We start from the raw sequence: 16,548 nt of genomic DNA, 5'->3' as shown, positions 1-16,548 counted from the left end.
TATTGTTGCACTTGTTTTTAGTGTGTGTGTGTGTGTATGTATGTGTGCGCCTGAGAAGGATATTTGTTTATAGGTTCTTTCATTTTTGAATTTTAGAATATGCTTACTCACGGGGTGCCACTTCAAGGTTCTTGGGAGAAACAAAACGGGACACCAGGTACGATACAGAGGTGGGACGTATATGCAAGTAATAGGCAGCATGGGACATGCCAAAGTATTTTGTTTAGTTGCAGTCAGTATCCGAGATCTGAGCCGACAGGTGTGTAGGTGATCCTTTTGCTAAGGCACCATGAGCTACAGAAATCCTGATGCTCTCAGGTTATTCATATTAGAACAAAAATAAAACAAGCGTGCATAGGTACAAATCAGGTAACCTTTCCCAGGACCATGGCAATAAGATTAGCGTTTATCAGGTATGGCTAAATGTGGCCGTCTGGCAAGTGCATTTTTGGGGGATTAGTTAGATCGATGTGGGAAGGAGTTCCTGGGTTTGGGGGGCCTTCAGTCATGTGTGACCAATTCTATATACAGAATGAATTATAATTGTGAATGGTAAAGTTCTGCATATGCCTATAAATGACGCATGACGGCATACATTTATACCTGTACAATTAAATACACTCCCAATTACACTCTATACAGAGCTCACATAGGTTCATCAATGGACACACACACAAGACCCCCGCAATCTAGTTTAGATCACAAGTCGCTGGAATCTGCAGCTCATCTTTTATCATTAAGTTCGAAATGTACATGCATTGTCAAGACTTTAAGTGGCAAGTGACAAAGGATCACTTTGAGCACTTTAGAAATATATATTCCTCAGATGTAGTGCTCAGTTCTCCCTCCTTCCAACACTGGGAAAGAATACACACAGTCCAAGAATCCCCCAAGCTTTTGACATATCTTCTAATAAGGTTTGACCACAGTCTCAATTATCCAAACCAATTTGATGGTATTTTTTAGCCAAAACGTGGTTAAATTACCCTATAAATTGAAATTACTAAAAACTAAGGCACAGACCATCCCCGGCAACACAACAGCCTGCATTAAATGTGCCTGTCTGTCCCCTAACAATATTGAGAATTACATCCGTTTCCTAGGGTCTTGTAATGAAGAATTTCTTTCTTTCAGATACCCACTTAGGAATCATTAAGCCTCGATCCCATTAATGATCGCGGACTGCAGTGAGAAAACGGCGACAACTTTACAGTAGGTAAACACTAAAGATAACTCACAGCCACATATCAGCCTCCTCCCAGCAAAACACGTTCACCTGTTCTTGTTAATAAATAAGGCACTCATCTTGCAATACATCCGTAAATTCCTTATAAGCATAGGTTAGCCAACCTCTCCTCCCACCACCAATTCAGAGACCACACTTGTTCCACCTTATGTAAAGCAGACATTGTCCACTTGCAAGTTTCCAAAATAAAACACCTCCTGCTCCCTGAGTGATTAACACCAAGTCCCATTACATCAGCCCCTCAACGACAAACACTAAGGTAAGTCTTGCTACTGGTTTGTCATCTTCATCATAATATGATAAATGGTGCCCAATAATAAACATAAAACTCACCTTTTAACAGGTGCAACATTTATTCACACTACTGCTGCAGTCATTTTCAGTAACAACCATTGTCTGATGGAGGTCTGACAGTGCATGTCTTTGGTTGTCCGGTGTTGCATGTATAAAATATCTGACAGAACAAAAAAAGGGATCTAAATCTTGCACCGAAGCCTAACAATCCAGGAACTATAATTTCATAAAACAAGGACTGCATATTTTTTTTCTAAATTCAAAAATGAACTTATCCAACACGCTGCTAAAGTCATATTGCAAATAACATAATTTTCTGATATATTAACTCTCACTAGGAATCTACCAGAGCACAATACAAACAGTGAAGAACTATGTCCTGATAAAGGCCTATATTTAGATTGACATGGTGGGACAGTTGGGTTTCCGGTATCCAGTCCTATTCCCATTGTATAAACAATCAAACTGAAAAATGGAGATCAAAGTAGATCGATTTTTTTAAATTTTGATTGAGAAAATAGTAACTGCAGGTTAAATATGAAAATAACCAAACCTTATAACATAGAAGCGTTGGGTCAGGGGGTTGGACGGAATGGGTGTGCCCCAGTACATATGTAAATATTTGAACAACATAGAAAAATACACACATATATATAAATCATTAAACATGTATAGTTAATCTATGTGAAAAAGGATACAGCATTGCTTTCTCTGTCTTTTGATATTATAAAAGGTCACTATTTTTAATTTTTTGTTGTTGATAAAACAGTACAATACAGCAATTTAAAAGGTTTTTGTACCTCCTGTCATCCAATAAAACCATCAAAGCAAAAAATGCAAAGGTATAACCTATACAAAAACAGGAAAATAATAACATGAAAGTTCATCCAAAGGTAGTGAATAAAAGTTCAATGTTCTCCACATTTTACCAAAATGATAAATTAAGGTCACGTTGCTTCCTTCATAATACTCAGTCCATATGTCATCCATTTGGCTGTTTGAGTGATTAAAGCACAAGCTAAAAGAGCAGACATTCACCAATGACACAAAGTTTCACATACAAATATTAAATATCAAGAACGTTTAACCCACAAAGTCTGCAACAACGGGAATTCCTTATGTAGGCCCAAAAGACCCTAATCACATCCATTGTTAAAACAGTATTAAACTTGATACAGAGATATTTGCGTACAATCCAGTGGTCTGCATATAAGGTATAATAAAAACCAGGGTGAGGGTAATCAACATATTGGCATATAAAGTCACTTGCTAGGGATTTAGAAGAAAGAGCCACAAGTGATTGTTCTAGATCAACATTGTACACCTGAGTTTTATATCTACCAGTTAATTTTGTAGCAGAATACTCGACAAGTGGCATGCAAAACTGCTCAAACCAAAGGCAAAGCTCTTTGCACAGGTTTTGAATATAGATTTGACTGCAACCGGGCACCTCACTAGATGTTAATAATCCATTAATGTACAGGTAGTGCTTAATTCAGCTTATTAACAAATATGGTATTAAGAATAGATGGCACCAGGAAATCAGGTAGACAAACTCAGGCCGAGTTCAGTTTGGCAATTGAAGAATACTTTTTAAACATTGCTGTTCAATTTTTAGAACTCTAGCAGATTGTTTATGGGGCAGAGGCATCAAAACAATCACTGTGTTAACTTTAGCTGTATAAAGTTGCATCAGTGATGCCAAGGAGTAACCAGAGTTTTCTTTAGCAAATCACCTGGCCCTGGTTAATTGATGCACGTTCACCTCTAAATTGGCAGGATGTACATTTCAAGAGAGGTGGTTGTCAAAGGTGAGATTGTCAATTGTCAGTAAATATTTTGTGCCATCCCTGGTTGATTTGGGACTAAAAGACAGTTTTGGTTTTATTAAGAGAATGTTCATGTAATTTTACATATTTCCAACAATTGTTTATTGAGATTTGGAGAACCCGTGCAGTGGGAGTTTCGCAATGCCTCAAAGGTTTGCCAACAAATAAAGATTAAAAAGTAACAGAGCTAAAATACAACCCTGTTTTAGTCAGACCCTTGTATCAAAGGACTCTGTGGTCTCACCCGAAGTAGAGATCCTAACTTTGACTTTAGTGGAAGAGTAGCGGGAAATTATCATCTTTAATAACCCAAGTGGGATACCCAATTGTGCAACTGTTGCCATAACCTTGCCCTTCAAATAGTGTCAAACGCAGCACTGAAGTCGATGAAGGATATGTAGGTCCACTGACTTCTAGTCGTCCAGTTCTATTCAATAAGGCTGACTAACGTAAATCACTAGATGACAGCATGACAAACATATGTGTTGACTTCAAATTGAGAACGAAAATAAAATAAATAAAGTGAGGCGGTTGGCGTGAATTTAGGGCAGTGTTAAGGTCAGTGAAAAAGCTTAGTAAAGACAATTAGTTACTTGTGAGCGACATTTAATTTTTGTTAGTTCTAAAGTTATTTTTGCAGCTTTATAAGGGCTTCTAAACAGAGTTTTCTGTATCTGTGTTGAGTGGCCAAAACACATAGTGTTGCTTGACAACTTGTCTTTCTTATGATGATATGAAACATATGTCCGAGGCCATGCTCATGAATACAGAATGATTAATTTTGTATCCACTTAGAGATGAAGTATACTGTGACAAGTAGGGGAAAAAACAATAACTAGTTCCCTGGAAAGGAGCAATCCACAAGGGAGCCCAAACCTTTCTTGCTGTTTTTATGTTTGTTTGTTTGTTTATTTATTTGGTAATGTGCACCAAACTCTTGGGTAGCCGGGCGCAACAGTATACACAAGAATTCTTAAGCTTAGTTACAGTACTTGGCACAAGTATATACAACAGAGATGCAGAGATGCATAACAATATAGAGAGTAGCTTTGAATGTCAAGGGACGCTAACATGTTTATCTATATGGACATAAATACAAATCATATTTTTAAATTTACATAATATAATTATATATTTATATAGCATATACAACCTTCTCGGTGCTCATGCATGCATCACTTCCTAGCGTGCAGAATTAGTTCACAGATACAAGTTGGATGGGGGCCGGGTGTAGTAGGAGAGGTGTGGGTATAGTTATGTGTCATTGGCGCGCAGCCATTTGATTGCCTTATCTCTAAATATGGGGTAAGGTTGTTCAAGTCTAGGGTCAAGTGGTAACTTGTTCCAGCATTGCGCAGCTTTAACAGGAAAGCTGGTACCTCCCGCTGTCGATCGTTTGAACCTAGGAGTCTCTGGCATGAATGTGTTAGCAGATCTTGTAGGGCGGGTGGCTATTTTCCTAGTAATTTTTTCCATAAGGTAAGGAGGGGCTAAATTGTTCAGGCATTTGGATGTAAGGGAAGCAGTTTTGAGGAGGATTCTATCCATTATCTTTAGCCAGTTAACCTCTTTTCTGAATTTAGTGATATGCTCTCTATGAGGGATATCCAGTGTTGCTCTCAAGGCATTGTTCTGCAGTCTTTGAGTTTTATCTGTGATATATTTGTTGGCTCCTGCATACAGGACATTACAGTAATCTAATCTTGACATAATCAGAGCATTGGCTAGAGTGATACAGCTGGCGCTAGAGAGGTACGATCTGGATGCTTGGATAAGTTTGCAAGTGTAAGTTGTAGAAGAGGCAAGGGATGCTTTTTAAGTGTGAGGGAGGAGTCCAAGTAGAATCCAAGAGTTTTAACCACAGACATCACCTTGATAGGATTGTTATCAATGTTGAAGGATGCGTAGTTTGGACTTAATTTCTGGATATTAGCTTCAGAGCCTAGGATAAGTAACTCTGTTTTATCGTCATTCAGGCAGAGGCCATGGGATGACATCCATGCCTGAATGAGGGTGTAGGTCTTGTTCACCAAAGCGGAGTCTGCCTCGAAGTTGCCCGAAAGGTGTATGAGGATCTGGGTGTCATCTGCATAATTTGTGTAGGCGACACCCAGTCTGTCCAACTTGTCAAAGGCTTGGTGAAGATATTGTACATGGTAGGGGAGACACAGGATCCCTGTGGGACACCGCAAGTTATTTTGATAGGGTCAGCAGAGGCGGAAGTGGAGAAGAATTGCATAGTGCAGTTAGCTAAGAAGGATTGGACCCAAGCTATAGCATCTCCAGTGAAGTTGGCGGCAGATTTGAGGTAGTTGCATAGGACTGCATGATCCACCAAGTCGAAGGCTGCCGACAGGTCTAGTAAGAGAAGCAGAGCTGTTTTATCATTATCCTTTAGATCCTCAATTTGTGTCTTAAGGTCTAGCAGGGCTGTTTCTGTGCCATGGAGGGGGCGGAAGCCAGATTGCCGTGAGCCGAGTAAGTAGTTAGCTTCCAAGTAATCCTGAATTTGTATGTAGTTAGCTTTATCTAGGATTTTGAGTAAAAAAAGTCACGGTCGTGATCAGTCTATAGTTAGTAGGGATGGTGGGGTCCAGGGTTTGTTTTTTAAGTAATGGGAGGACCCAAGATTCTTTAAGGTTGTCCGGTACCGTGTTGGATTTGAAGGAGGAATTTATGAGCTTAGAGATAAAGGGAGCCAGGTCCCTAGCTGCATCCTTTATTATTTGTGCTGGGCAAATGTATATTGTTTGCGTTTTTTCCTGTTAAGCATTTAATAACCCTGCATATGTTTTAGTCATAATACATTTTTTTAAAGCTTTATTTAAATTAAGAGAATATAAATTAATTGGCATACAATTCCACAATATATACAATCCTGCAGGAAACACCAAGCAAATTAATACAATCCAGTCAAGAACCCTTACCCGCCCCTATCATGCAGGTTCCACAGTCTCTTCGATACTCCCACCTCCCTCAGCAGCCATATAGGTTTGAAATTGGCCCCACATGTCCTTAGTTCAACAAGCTGCAGTCACATTGGAAATATACGTTTTCTCTCCCTTATTGGTGTATACCAGGTCTTTCAACCTTTCAGCCAATGTAGGACCAGTATTGGATTTCCATTGCCTCAATATACATGTTTGGCAACTATACATGCTATGTTGAAAAGTCTACGAGTGATGATGGAGACTTGCCTAAATCCTCTAACAGGTGTTTTAATTTGGCCAATAAGGGTGGAATGTCCATTATGTCTGCAATCATATCAAGCACTTTCAGGCAAAAGCTTGCAATGTAAGGGCATAACCATGACATGCGTAAGAAGTGAGACTAGGGTCGCACACACTTGAGACAAGCATCACTCACATCCGGCAAGAATTATAATTTAGGCGATTCAGGATCTTAAATTTAATTAGCCTATATCTAGCACTCAAGCATACCTCCTTGGTAAGGAGACAACATTTCATCCACTGCTTGTCTGTAATTTCGTGACCTACGTCCTGCTCCCATTTGGGGCGTACACTATTCATAGCGGCCTGATGCTCTCGGGATAAATGATATAGAATGGAAACCACCCTTCTAGATTGTCCAATATTAACTATCGCCTTTATACAGGGATGCGCCTCTAGCTCCTGGGGAAATGACTGCTATTTCTTCCCAAACGCTGCTCTCATACGACGATATTGGAATATCCGTATGGGTGTACTACCCAATTTGCTTGTGAAGTCCTCAAGTGAAACAAAAGTACCCCCAGGGAACAGAGCTTCCATTACCAGTTTCCCTACACTATCCCATGTGGTACAGACATCTCTTATCAGTAGTTGGAGCAATATCAGGGACATTCCATTGTGGAGCATCCCTGCTATAGGGAACCAAAATGTTCAATCCACGGAACAATCTGCATCATGCCTTTACAGTAGTCCGGAACGGGTCAAAGGTGCAAGAGTCTCCCTGAAAAAAACAGATTTTTAATCATGTATTGCAGCACTATACTTTTCAAATGTTAAATGCACTACTGGAAGCGAGGTGTTGTACCAATAACCAGCAAACTGCGCCTGGGCTATAAGACAATATAGTTCAAAGTCTGGAGCTGCGATCCCTCCACGGTCATAGGGTTGCACCAACATATCCCAGCTTAATCTGGTCACACCCCAACCCCACCCATAAAAACCTTGAAGTAAGGGAATGCAGCGTATAATAAAATGCTTTACCAGGTCAAATGGGAATATTTGTAAAATAACACAATGGCTTGTGCAGGATCACCATTTTCAATAAGGAGAGACAACTGTACATTGAAATAGGGAGCTTGGACCAGATGTTCAACTTTGCAGCTAAACCGGAGAGATGTACTGCATAGTTCTGCGAGTATAAATACTGCAGCATTCACAAAACCTAATTCCCCAGATACACTAATGTTACAACGACCCATCTGAACCCCTGTAAAATCGGAGAGGGGAGAAGTGGCTTTGGTCAATGGGAAAAGTTTTTTTTTGTTTTAACTCTGTACCCAGAGTATCTAGCAAAGTCATAGACATCCTCCATCATGGGCCCAAGTTGATCTTTGGGTTGCGGATATACAACAATGCGTCATCAGCATACAATGAGATAACTTGAGGCGGCCCAAGAATACTAATACCCCGATGTTCATGTTTGGACCGTGTAAGTGCAGCCAATGGCTCTATTGAGAGTGGAAATAATAAAGGGTATAGAGGGCACCCCGGGTGTGTTCCCTTGCCCACACTAATACCCTGGGACAAAGTAACATTAATACAAATCCTCACCGTGTGGAAGGAAAATAACAGCGGGACACAGCTAGGAAAATACGAACCAAACCTAAGTCACCAAAGAACCGAGACTAGGTATTGCCATGAAACTGAGTCAAAGGCCTTCTCTGTGTCCAAGGAGGCCGTGACTGCCTTAGCTCTAGAGTCAATCTCAATGCCAAATAAATGCCTAAGATTTAATGCAGGCGGGCATGGAGGAATAAAGCCTGATTGATCAGGATCAATAAGTGTTGATATATGGGGAGTATCCTTGCTGCAAGTACCTTAGCAAAAAATGTTATGTCCACATAATAATAACGAAAGTGGATGATATGAGGCCACATCGTCCAACTGTTTGTTAGGCTTATGTAATACTGTGATAATCACCCTCCTCAATATCGTCAGAAGTGTACCCTCTGCCAAAGCTTCTTCACACAAGTAACTGAGGGGCCAGTCTATGCTTGCATTCTTTGTAAAATTCTACTGCCAATCCCTCTGACGCTGAAGCCTTACCAGCTGAAATCCCTGATATTGCAGCAAGGATCTCCTCAACCATTAATAGTTAATTCAAAGCGAGAAGTGACTCATCAGAAAGATGCAGCAATTCGATGCCATTCAAATATTCTGCAATCCCTTCACCCAAATATATATCTACATTAGAATATAGGGAGCTATAACATGCAGCAAATTCCTTATTGATGCTCTCATTGTCAGTAAGAACCGTGCCAGTTCAGGAAGCAACCCTGGCTATTGTCCATGTCCCCCCTCCTGCCCTGATTGTACAAGTATTGGTTCTCACAAGACGAAATTTAAGAGGGTAGTCCTTTATCTCCCCCAACAGCTCACTGTCCTTGGTAATCCTGTATTAAATCTGCCCTTCAGGATTATTTAATTCCGTCTGAAACGTCCTGAGTATGCCCACTGTAGAACTTATCTATTTTACCAGAGATGGGCTGCAATAGCATTGAGGATGGCATCCTCCATAACAGGCCAGGCCTGGGCCGATGAACCAGCCTAAGCGATAGTGTTACTGGTGAATGGTACGAGAAAGTGCGAGGTAGAATGCTGCATTGGGACGTGGAATTGATCAGCGACGCTGCAATCAGCCAGAAATCAATCCTTGATAGGGTGTCATGGACTGTGGAGCAACACGTGTTTTGTCTATGGGCTGGATCTATACATCTCCACACATCTAGCAATTGTAGTCGAGACACTGCATGTAAATCGTTAATGCTGCCGACGATCGATTGCGGGGGGCATTAGAGGGATGGCCAGGGGATACATCCAAAATTATATTAAGGTCTCCCCCACCACAGAAACATCAGCTGATCTCATCAACATAGCCACCAACTGACCGTAGAAATCGGGATCATCCAGGAGGGGTCAGTATGTGTTGAGTGAGAAAAAAGCTATACCTGCCAGACTGCCGCAGACAATAACATACCCCCCCCAGTGAATCGATAAATGATTTGGTTACTTGAAATATAACAGAATAATGAATAATGGTCAAAGGCCTGTGAAAAGTATTCAGTGAAATATCTATTATTACCTCGCTTTCTGGCAAATGCCCTATATACATCACCCAGTGCATGAGTCACTTGTATGACAAGTACTTTAGGGAAGTAGCATTCAATGTACGTCTGCAGCTTCCTGGCTTAAACCGCGTTATTTAATTCATGAACGTTTCACGAAAGAAAGGTAACTGCCTCACCAACTATTCCAGACATTATGCAAGACCCAAAGAACCAAACGTATGCCCGGGCTGTCCACCCGTACAATAGTTACTTGTACAACATGAATCAAAGCCTCTGCCATAATTTTAAACCCTCCCCGAAATCCCCCACTAACCTGAGCCTCCCCACACCCCAACATGATAGTGTCAGCACTAAAAAATCCCAAACCATGAATTTCAAGGGAGGCCATACGAGCAACAACCAGACCCTGAGACCAGCAGGCTGCCTGACAATTGGTATTATGCATATGTACCAAGTATCAGCCTAAATAAGCCAACATAATATTTCACATGACATTCATAGCCATCATTCAACAGAGTCCTAAATACCAGCATTCAAATTGTAACCCAAGTCGAAACTGCCAGAGGCGCCAGAGGGTTTCAGTGGATTAGATGGTTTGTTTTAGGATCCCGCCTCACTTGGTGTCTCATGGAAATGGGGACGACACCCATGCTGTATGCAAAGCTTCGAGGGGAACAACATTCCATATGGAATAGGTTGCTCTCGTAGTAAGCGCTTAACCGGGTCAAAGGTCTTTTGGCCCGCCTGAACACCAGCTGAGAAATCTGGGTAGATGAACACCTTACAGGCCACAAATTGTAGCGCTACATGTTCCCTCACCACTTTGAGGATTAAGTCTATGTGCCTATAATTTAACAGTCTCGCAATGATCGTGCAGGGAGGCGCTCACGGATTAGGAAAGGGAATCAGAGCCCGGTGAGCTCTCTCAACTAGGAATTGCAATGAGAAATTAGGATATTCAAATACAATCCTTAGTAGCCTCTCCACAAACTGCTATATAGGCCCTTTTGAGGCACTCTTAGGTACCCCTACAATGCGGACATTGTTGCGCTTGAAACGGGACTCAAGATCATTGCACTTCAGGTGGATCGCTTTCAGCTCCTCCTTGATCGCCACAACGTCTGTCATGAAGCTCCGTTTTTATCTTCCAGATCACAGATTCTCATTTCCGCCTGTGTTATTCGCCCTCTTTCTTTATCTAGTTTGGTCTGTAAGGAATTAATGTTGGCTATTATGTCATCAAGTTTGGAGTTTACGGCTGCAAACCCATTCTGCATGGCTGCCATGAGTGGGCCCAACTGGTTGGAGGACATTGCCGCCCTCCCAGTGTTGCTGCATGACGCTGTCATCTCAGGACCCCCACGACTTTTGCAGAGTGGAAGTTCACATGTACTGTGTGCACAACATCGGAAAATGCAGGTTATCCAGTTGTATAGTAGCAGGGACTTGCCACAGACCACAAAATTCCAAAGAATGTGTGTAGGATAAATCAGCCCAGTGGGTCACGTTTCACCCAGAAAGCTCAGGAGATCGACTGAAACGGAGGTGAGAGGTGTAAATAACCATACCTACAACAGTGTAGTCACATGGTGGACCTCTTCTCCATGACACACTGTGATGCTGATGGCAGCATCATAAATGTTTTTACAGCACTATGCGAGCCCAACATGATTTCCAGTACTCACCTTGTGCTAACCCTCAAGCTACAATGCCGGTCACCTCTGAGTGCCGAGCTCCTCCTCTGCTTGATGCCCCCGGGCCCAACATCGATAAGCCACACAGAGTCGTGTGCTCTATTAATCTGTCCTGCCAAGGCAGGTTTGGTCTGTCCAAAGGTCTATCTGCTCTCCGCTTTAGGGTGCGGCCACGACCACAATATGTTATTTTAATGAATCTCTCTCTCTCCCTCCCTCTCTGTCTTTAGCACAGTACACTTTGTCATGTTCTGAGACAGTGTGAAAAAAGCCATTGGGATTCTTATTGCGAAACTTGCACAAGATCCCTACTCCCAACCATGCTTCCCCTCTCCTCCTGTTCGGGTGGGGTCTACTTCAGCTGGAACATGCTCTGCCTCCAGAAGTTCCAAGTGCGATCTACCATGACTCATTTTTCAGAGGTGAGTCACCTAGTTTTGACGTTATTGTAGGACCGTGACTTTTTACTTTCGAGTCAGATCAAGAGGCTAGCAGCCCAAAAATAGGTGTCGGCAAGACATGGGTGACTCCTAGACATGCAAGTGATGTGATTTACAGGAGGTCATCATGCAATCCCCATCCCCGTTTGCTCAGACTGGTTTACTTCTCATTTGTAATTCATTATGACAAAGGGGAAACCTGCTCTTTGGCAACCACTGCTAGCAGCACTCTAGGCACCTGCCTAGTTTGCCTAGTAATTGGTCAAGCCCTGCTCAGATGCTGGTGAAAGTAGTAAGAGAAGAGGAATTCTGAAAAGGTTGGCATTGAAAGCATGTCAGGTATGCAAAATGTCATTGTCAGGACTTGGCTATAGTTGACATCAATTAAATGAACATGAAGTGAGACTTTTGCAAAGTACATAACATGCACATAGATATATCAAATCGTTCCTCTGAAGTGTATACACACACACAGATTAAAATGTTTACCAGAATGTTCTGTGAAATACTTGTTGAAACAGAAGTGGGATGCAGAACCTCATGTTTTTATTCGACCTTGGCCATTAACAATGAGTATGCTGTAATACTAATTGTTAATGGCCAATGCCGAATAAAAACAATTACTACTGACGTTTGGCATTCATATTGTGTTCACCCATAAGCACTGATTGCCTATCTAATGTACAGAGCCAAAACACAGCCATATTAAGCGATATGAGCTAATGTGATTGGCTGGTAAAAACTGGAAAGCCCAGAAGGCTGTGCATCTGTGACAGTAGTTTCTGCTTGGAACAAACACCCCACTAAAATAGCAAACAGCAAGTTATTTTTGCCAGAGAACCAAAATCAGAGCCACTGTAGGCTGAGATTGTGTCACGCCCCGAGATGGAGCAGAATTGCACAAGCATAGCATGGTGCTGCTAAACCAGGCTCCTCAAGGACGTAGGATGCTCTATTAGGAAGTGCTTTATTAATGTAACTGACTAAATCTATCTTATCGATTTTTTATATGGCCTATATTGTGTAAAACCCTATAAAAACCTGGAAAAATGTGTTATGGGGTTGTATGTCAGGATTGGGATACAATGGCAGTTTCTCTGTCCATTTCTCTACAGATGTATGGAAATAAACTGGACTATTGCTTCTGCCGTGGTTGCATTTTTGGATTTATTTGATGGATTTATTCCATCTCACAAGAAAAACGTAGAGCTCATGTGTCCTCTGCAAGCACTGAAAACAGAATAAACAATTCTGAATCAGAATTGAATCATGGAATGAGGCATATGTTACGCAAAACGGAAAAACAAACCCAGAGTAAACGTCCATTTTTGCTGGAGATTAAGATAGAGGTTCTACGAAGTAAAACACACCTAAAAAGAAAACAGATTGTCACGTGAGAACACCCTGTCTTTGGGTTGATTACAAAAATAATGTGTTTCCAATTGTATACATGCGTCCTCTCACACTTTTTCAGCTACAGACCGGAGTCTGGTTCACCCGGGTGAGGGCACAACATGCCACACTTCAAACAAGTCTTAGCGGTGTAAGACCACTGTGGGGGTGATGGGTGCAGTGTAAATACTTTTTAGAATTGCATAACATAACCAGGGGCTCCAACGGGTGCGAGCGAAAATTCAAGACAGGTCCTGCTGGGTCACAGTGTTCACCAAGGCTCCCTTTACTGCAAACCGATGCCAAAATACTTACAGGTTCAAATTCTTCAATCTCTTTTTCCAGAAAGTTGTTTGTTCCCTGGCATTGCAACACATCAGACATGGAGGTGAGGTAGGCTTCAGGTAGTCTGTCTGAGGCAGTGAAATTTGCCTCAAATTTGACACGCTGTATTGGCGCCATATCAAATGGGACAGGAGACGGTGGGTTACTAAAGAAAGTGAAAGGTACAGGGTACAATATTTTAATATTTAATCAATAACGTTGCTTTCCTAGTATATAGTTTATCACCACATGTATATCATCTCTACTTCTTACCCAATCCACAATATTTCCAACCCTTTTTTTATAGCCCTGAACCTGTTCGCATTCACTTACATGAGCTACCACAATTTTAAAAGATCATGTTTAACAATGTTCTAATGCCCCTTATGATGCAAAAGTCACAAAGTATCATAAAATAAATGAAATCAACCTTCAAGAAGAGTGCACATGAATATGGGCGGCTCTTTGTGGCAAGACCACAGAGGACCAACATACATAGGTGTAATCTAGAGACTTACAGGAGAAAACTAATGCAAACAGGAATCTGTGCAGGTTCTTTTGGAAAGAGGTAAAAAAAACACTCCGCCTCAGTCCAAGTTTGGTGGTAGTTCCTGTGACCATTAAAGATATTTGGTCCTGTGGGTTTACCACGAGATTACAAGTGGTGGTACAGTGGTCTTAGTTCCCATTGTTTGTGTCCATAGGGATCCATGGAGGTTTGCCATATTACCCTAAGTAGTCATTTGGCCTATTTTTGTCTTTAAAGTGAAGGATGTATCTCAGGATTTAGAATAGCGGTAAAAATGGCAGTAATTCCGTTACTGCCAAAAAAAGGCAGTAATGGACTTACCGTAATTTTTTTAACACTCTGCCAAACTCGGAACAAGGCCGACTGATTGCTGAAAAAGCCTGTGAATTATTGTGAGTAAAGAAAGTACTGCTCAAAGATCTTTGCCCTTTCCAATGATACCCTTTCAGATCCTACAAGACCAGGGCCATGGCGATTACTCTCAAACAGTACAGCACATACACAGTATCAGAAACAATGGGGTTCTAACACCTGGCACCTTCTCTTGTAAAGCATTTCTAGAGTGGGTGCTAAGAAGAACTGTGCACGCTAACCATGAAGACTTATATCTCAGGATGTGTCAGAAACTGTTTCATCAACCTCAGAAGAGATGGACTAATTGCTGAAAATGGATATACAAAATCTCCACTCTAGGGTGGAGGGCATGATGGTGGATTAGAAAGGAACTATGAATCAGGATTAAAGGGGAAAGTGCTGTTGATAAACTGGCTTTGGGAGTCCTGAACTGCACACTTTATACCCCTGAAATGCAGATGAAATAGTATAATCTGTGCTATTCTTTTTAATTTCCCTCACATCAAGAATTATGAATCTCCAGATTTTAAGGTGGGCTTCTAACATTTTACTCTCCAAATTCATGCACTCCCGCATCATTACTCACTAAATCGAGCAAGGTGTCTGCCATCATCACTTTAAAAAAATGCTGATAACCGACTAGGAGAATTAATCCCAAACTGCATAGGCAGGGACCTGTGTCCACCTGTAATCATTGTACCTAGTCAAGATTCAATGGATTGTGCGCTCACTGTATAGCACAACATACAGCAAAACTTAAAATATTCAATGAGTTTTCCGATGTGTGGTGCCACGTTAAAACAAACGTACACACTAAAAACAGCTCTTTGAAAATATACAAGTATATCAAGGCCTGTTCCCAAAATACAAATTGCAGATCCGCCAAATTGCAGATATTATTCCTAATCCTAAACTGCATAGACGGTTCTATATTTGGATCATCAATACCTGTACAGTGCTCATTTATAATCTTTGAAGGTTTGAGTTAATCAGCTGGTCTCTCAATCAGTTGCTGTCCCAAAGCCTATGCTAATAGTCCATTTGGCCATAGTGAGAGGAAGTGTTTTAAGGGATTGGCTTCAACATGTGTCTTGAAAAGGAGCTTTTCTTTCCGAGATTGGAACAAAACAGCAGCCGCATAGAAGTATTGCACCATTACAAAAACTACAGTGCAGTACAAAACATTCATGCACTAGAGTATTTTCCAGTCCCACTTCACTAGCAAAGTGACATATTAGAAAACAACAAATGACACTTGGTGCATGTCATAGGGTAACGTTACCCACTAGTCACTCTCCATAGAGATGGGTGCCAATCTCTTTGTTTTTAATGTTTTTACTTTGATTGTAGCTTTATTCACCACCAAAGAAGTGAAGTTATAATTAGTTCCATAATCAATCTAAAGGTGATGAACAATAATACTGCCTTGCATATCATGAATGACGCCAAGGCACCATCTTGCCCATCAACCAAGCTGTAATTCAGAAATGTCCAAGTGGAAAGACCCACTGTGAGTACTCATTTTACAGCCTAAGTTTCCAACAACAGATCATGATTATTTGAAATATTGTGATTGGTTCAAAATCCTATTTGCCGCACAAACTGGAATAATAAGGAATATGGCAAATACATACCTATGAAATCCTTTGGGTCAAAATCATTAATTTGCCCCTTTGAGACAGCGATCCACGCTTCCTCCATCAATGGACATTTGAATTGAGCTTTTGCTTTTGACATTCAAATCCTTAAAAAAGGTTGTTTCCATATACTTATGAACATGTTTAATATTAACCAATATATAGAAATCTCCATTGTGAACCAGGATCATTTTCTGTACCAACTAGGTACAGTAATTGGTCAGTGGCCAATAGGAAAGAACAATTGCCATACAGCCTACATACATGCATTTTATATCCTGTTATTGGTAACAGCTACAAGTTAGCATCACCTAGTAGGTCAGCAGGGAGCTCCTTGAAAATAAACAAACATATGCCAAGTTATGGACATGCTTAAACTTTTGGTAACTTTACAAAATGTGGTCAATCTAACATTCATTCCCACAATACAATCTTAAAAATTGGCACCAAGAAAAGACACAATTTGTTTGGTAGGGAAACATTGCCTACGGACACTGTTCTCTTTACATCA

The 16,548-nt window shown here is 41.1% G+C and overlaps 1 protein-coding gene across 6 annotated transcripts in view; it reads right to left on the bottom strand.

Moving 5' to 3' along the window:
- PTPN13 (protein tyrosine phosphatase non-receptor type 13) overlaps window positions 1–16,548 on the bottom strand; it is a 1,388,150-nt gene that overhangs the window by 325,806 nt on the left and 1,045,796 nt on the right. For all 6 annotated transcript variants that reach the window (XM_069630435.1, XM_069630437.1, XM_069630436.1 and 3 more), the window contains one exon: window positions 13,509–13,683. In XM_069630435.1, coding sequence (XP_069486536.1) covers window positions 13,509–13,683 — 175 coding nt within the window. The remainder of the gene's footprint in view (window positions 1–13,508; window positions 13,684–16,548) is intronic.

This window comes from Ambystoma mexicanum, chromosome 6q (assembly GCF_040938575.1).
Source record: "Ambystoma mexicanum isolate Mex_15411 chromosome 6q, UKY_AmexF1_1, whole genome shotgun sequence".
NCBI classification, from domain to species: domain Eukaryota; kingdom Metazoa; phylum Chordata; class Amphibia; order Caudata; family Ambystomatidae; genus Ambystoma; species Ambystoma mexicanum.
Note: the sequence above shows the minus strand (reverse complement) of the source record. Positions and strands in the feature narration are given on the sequence as shown.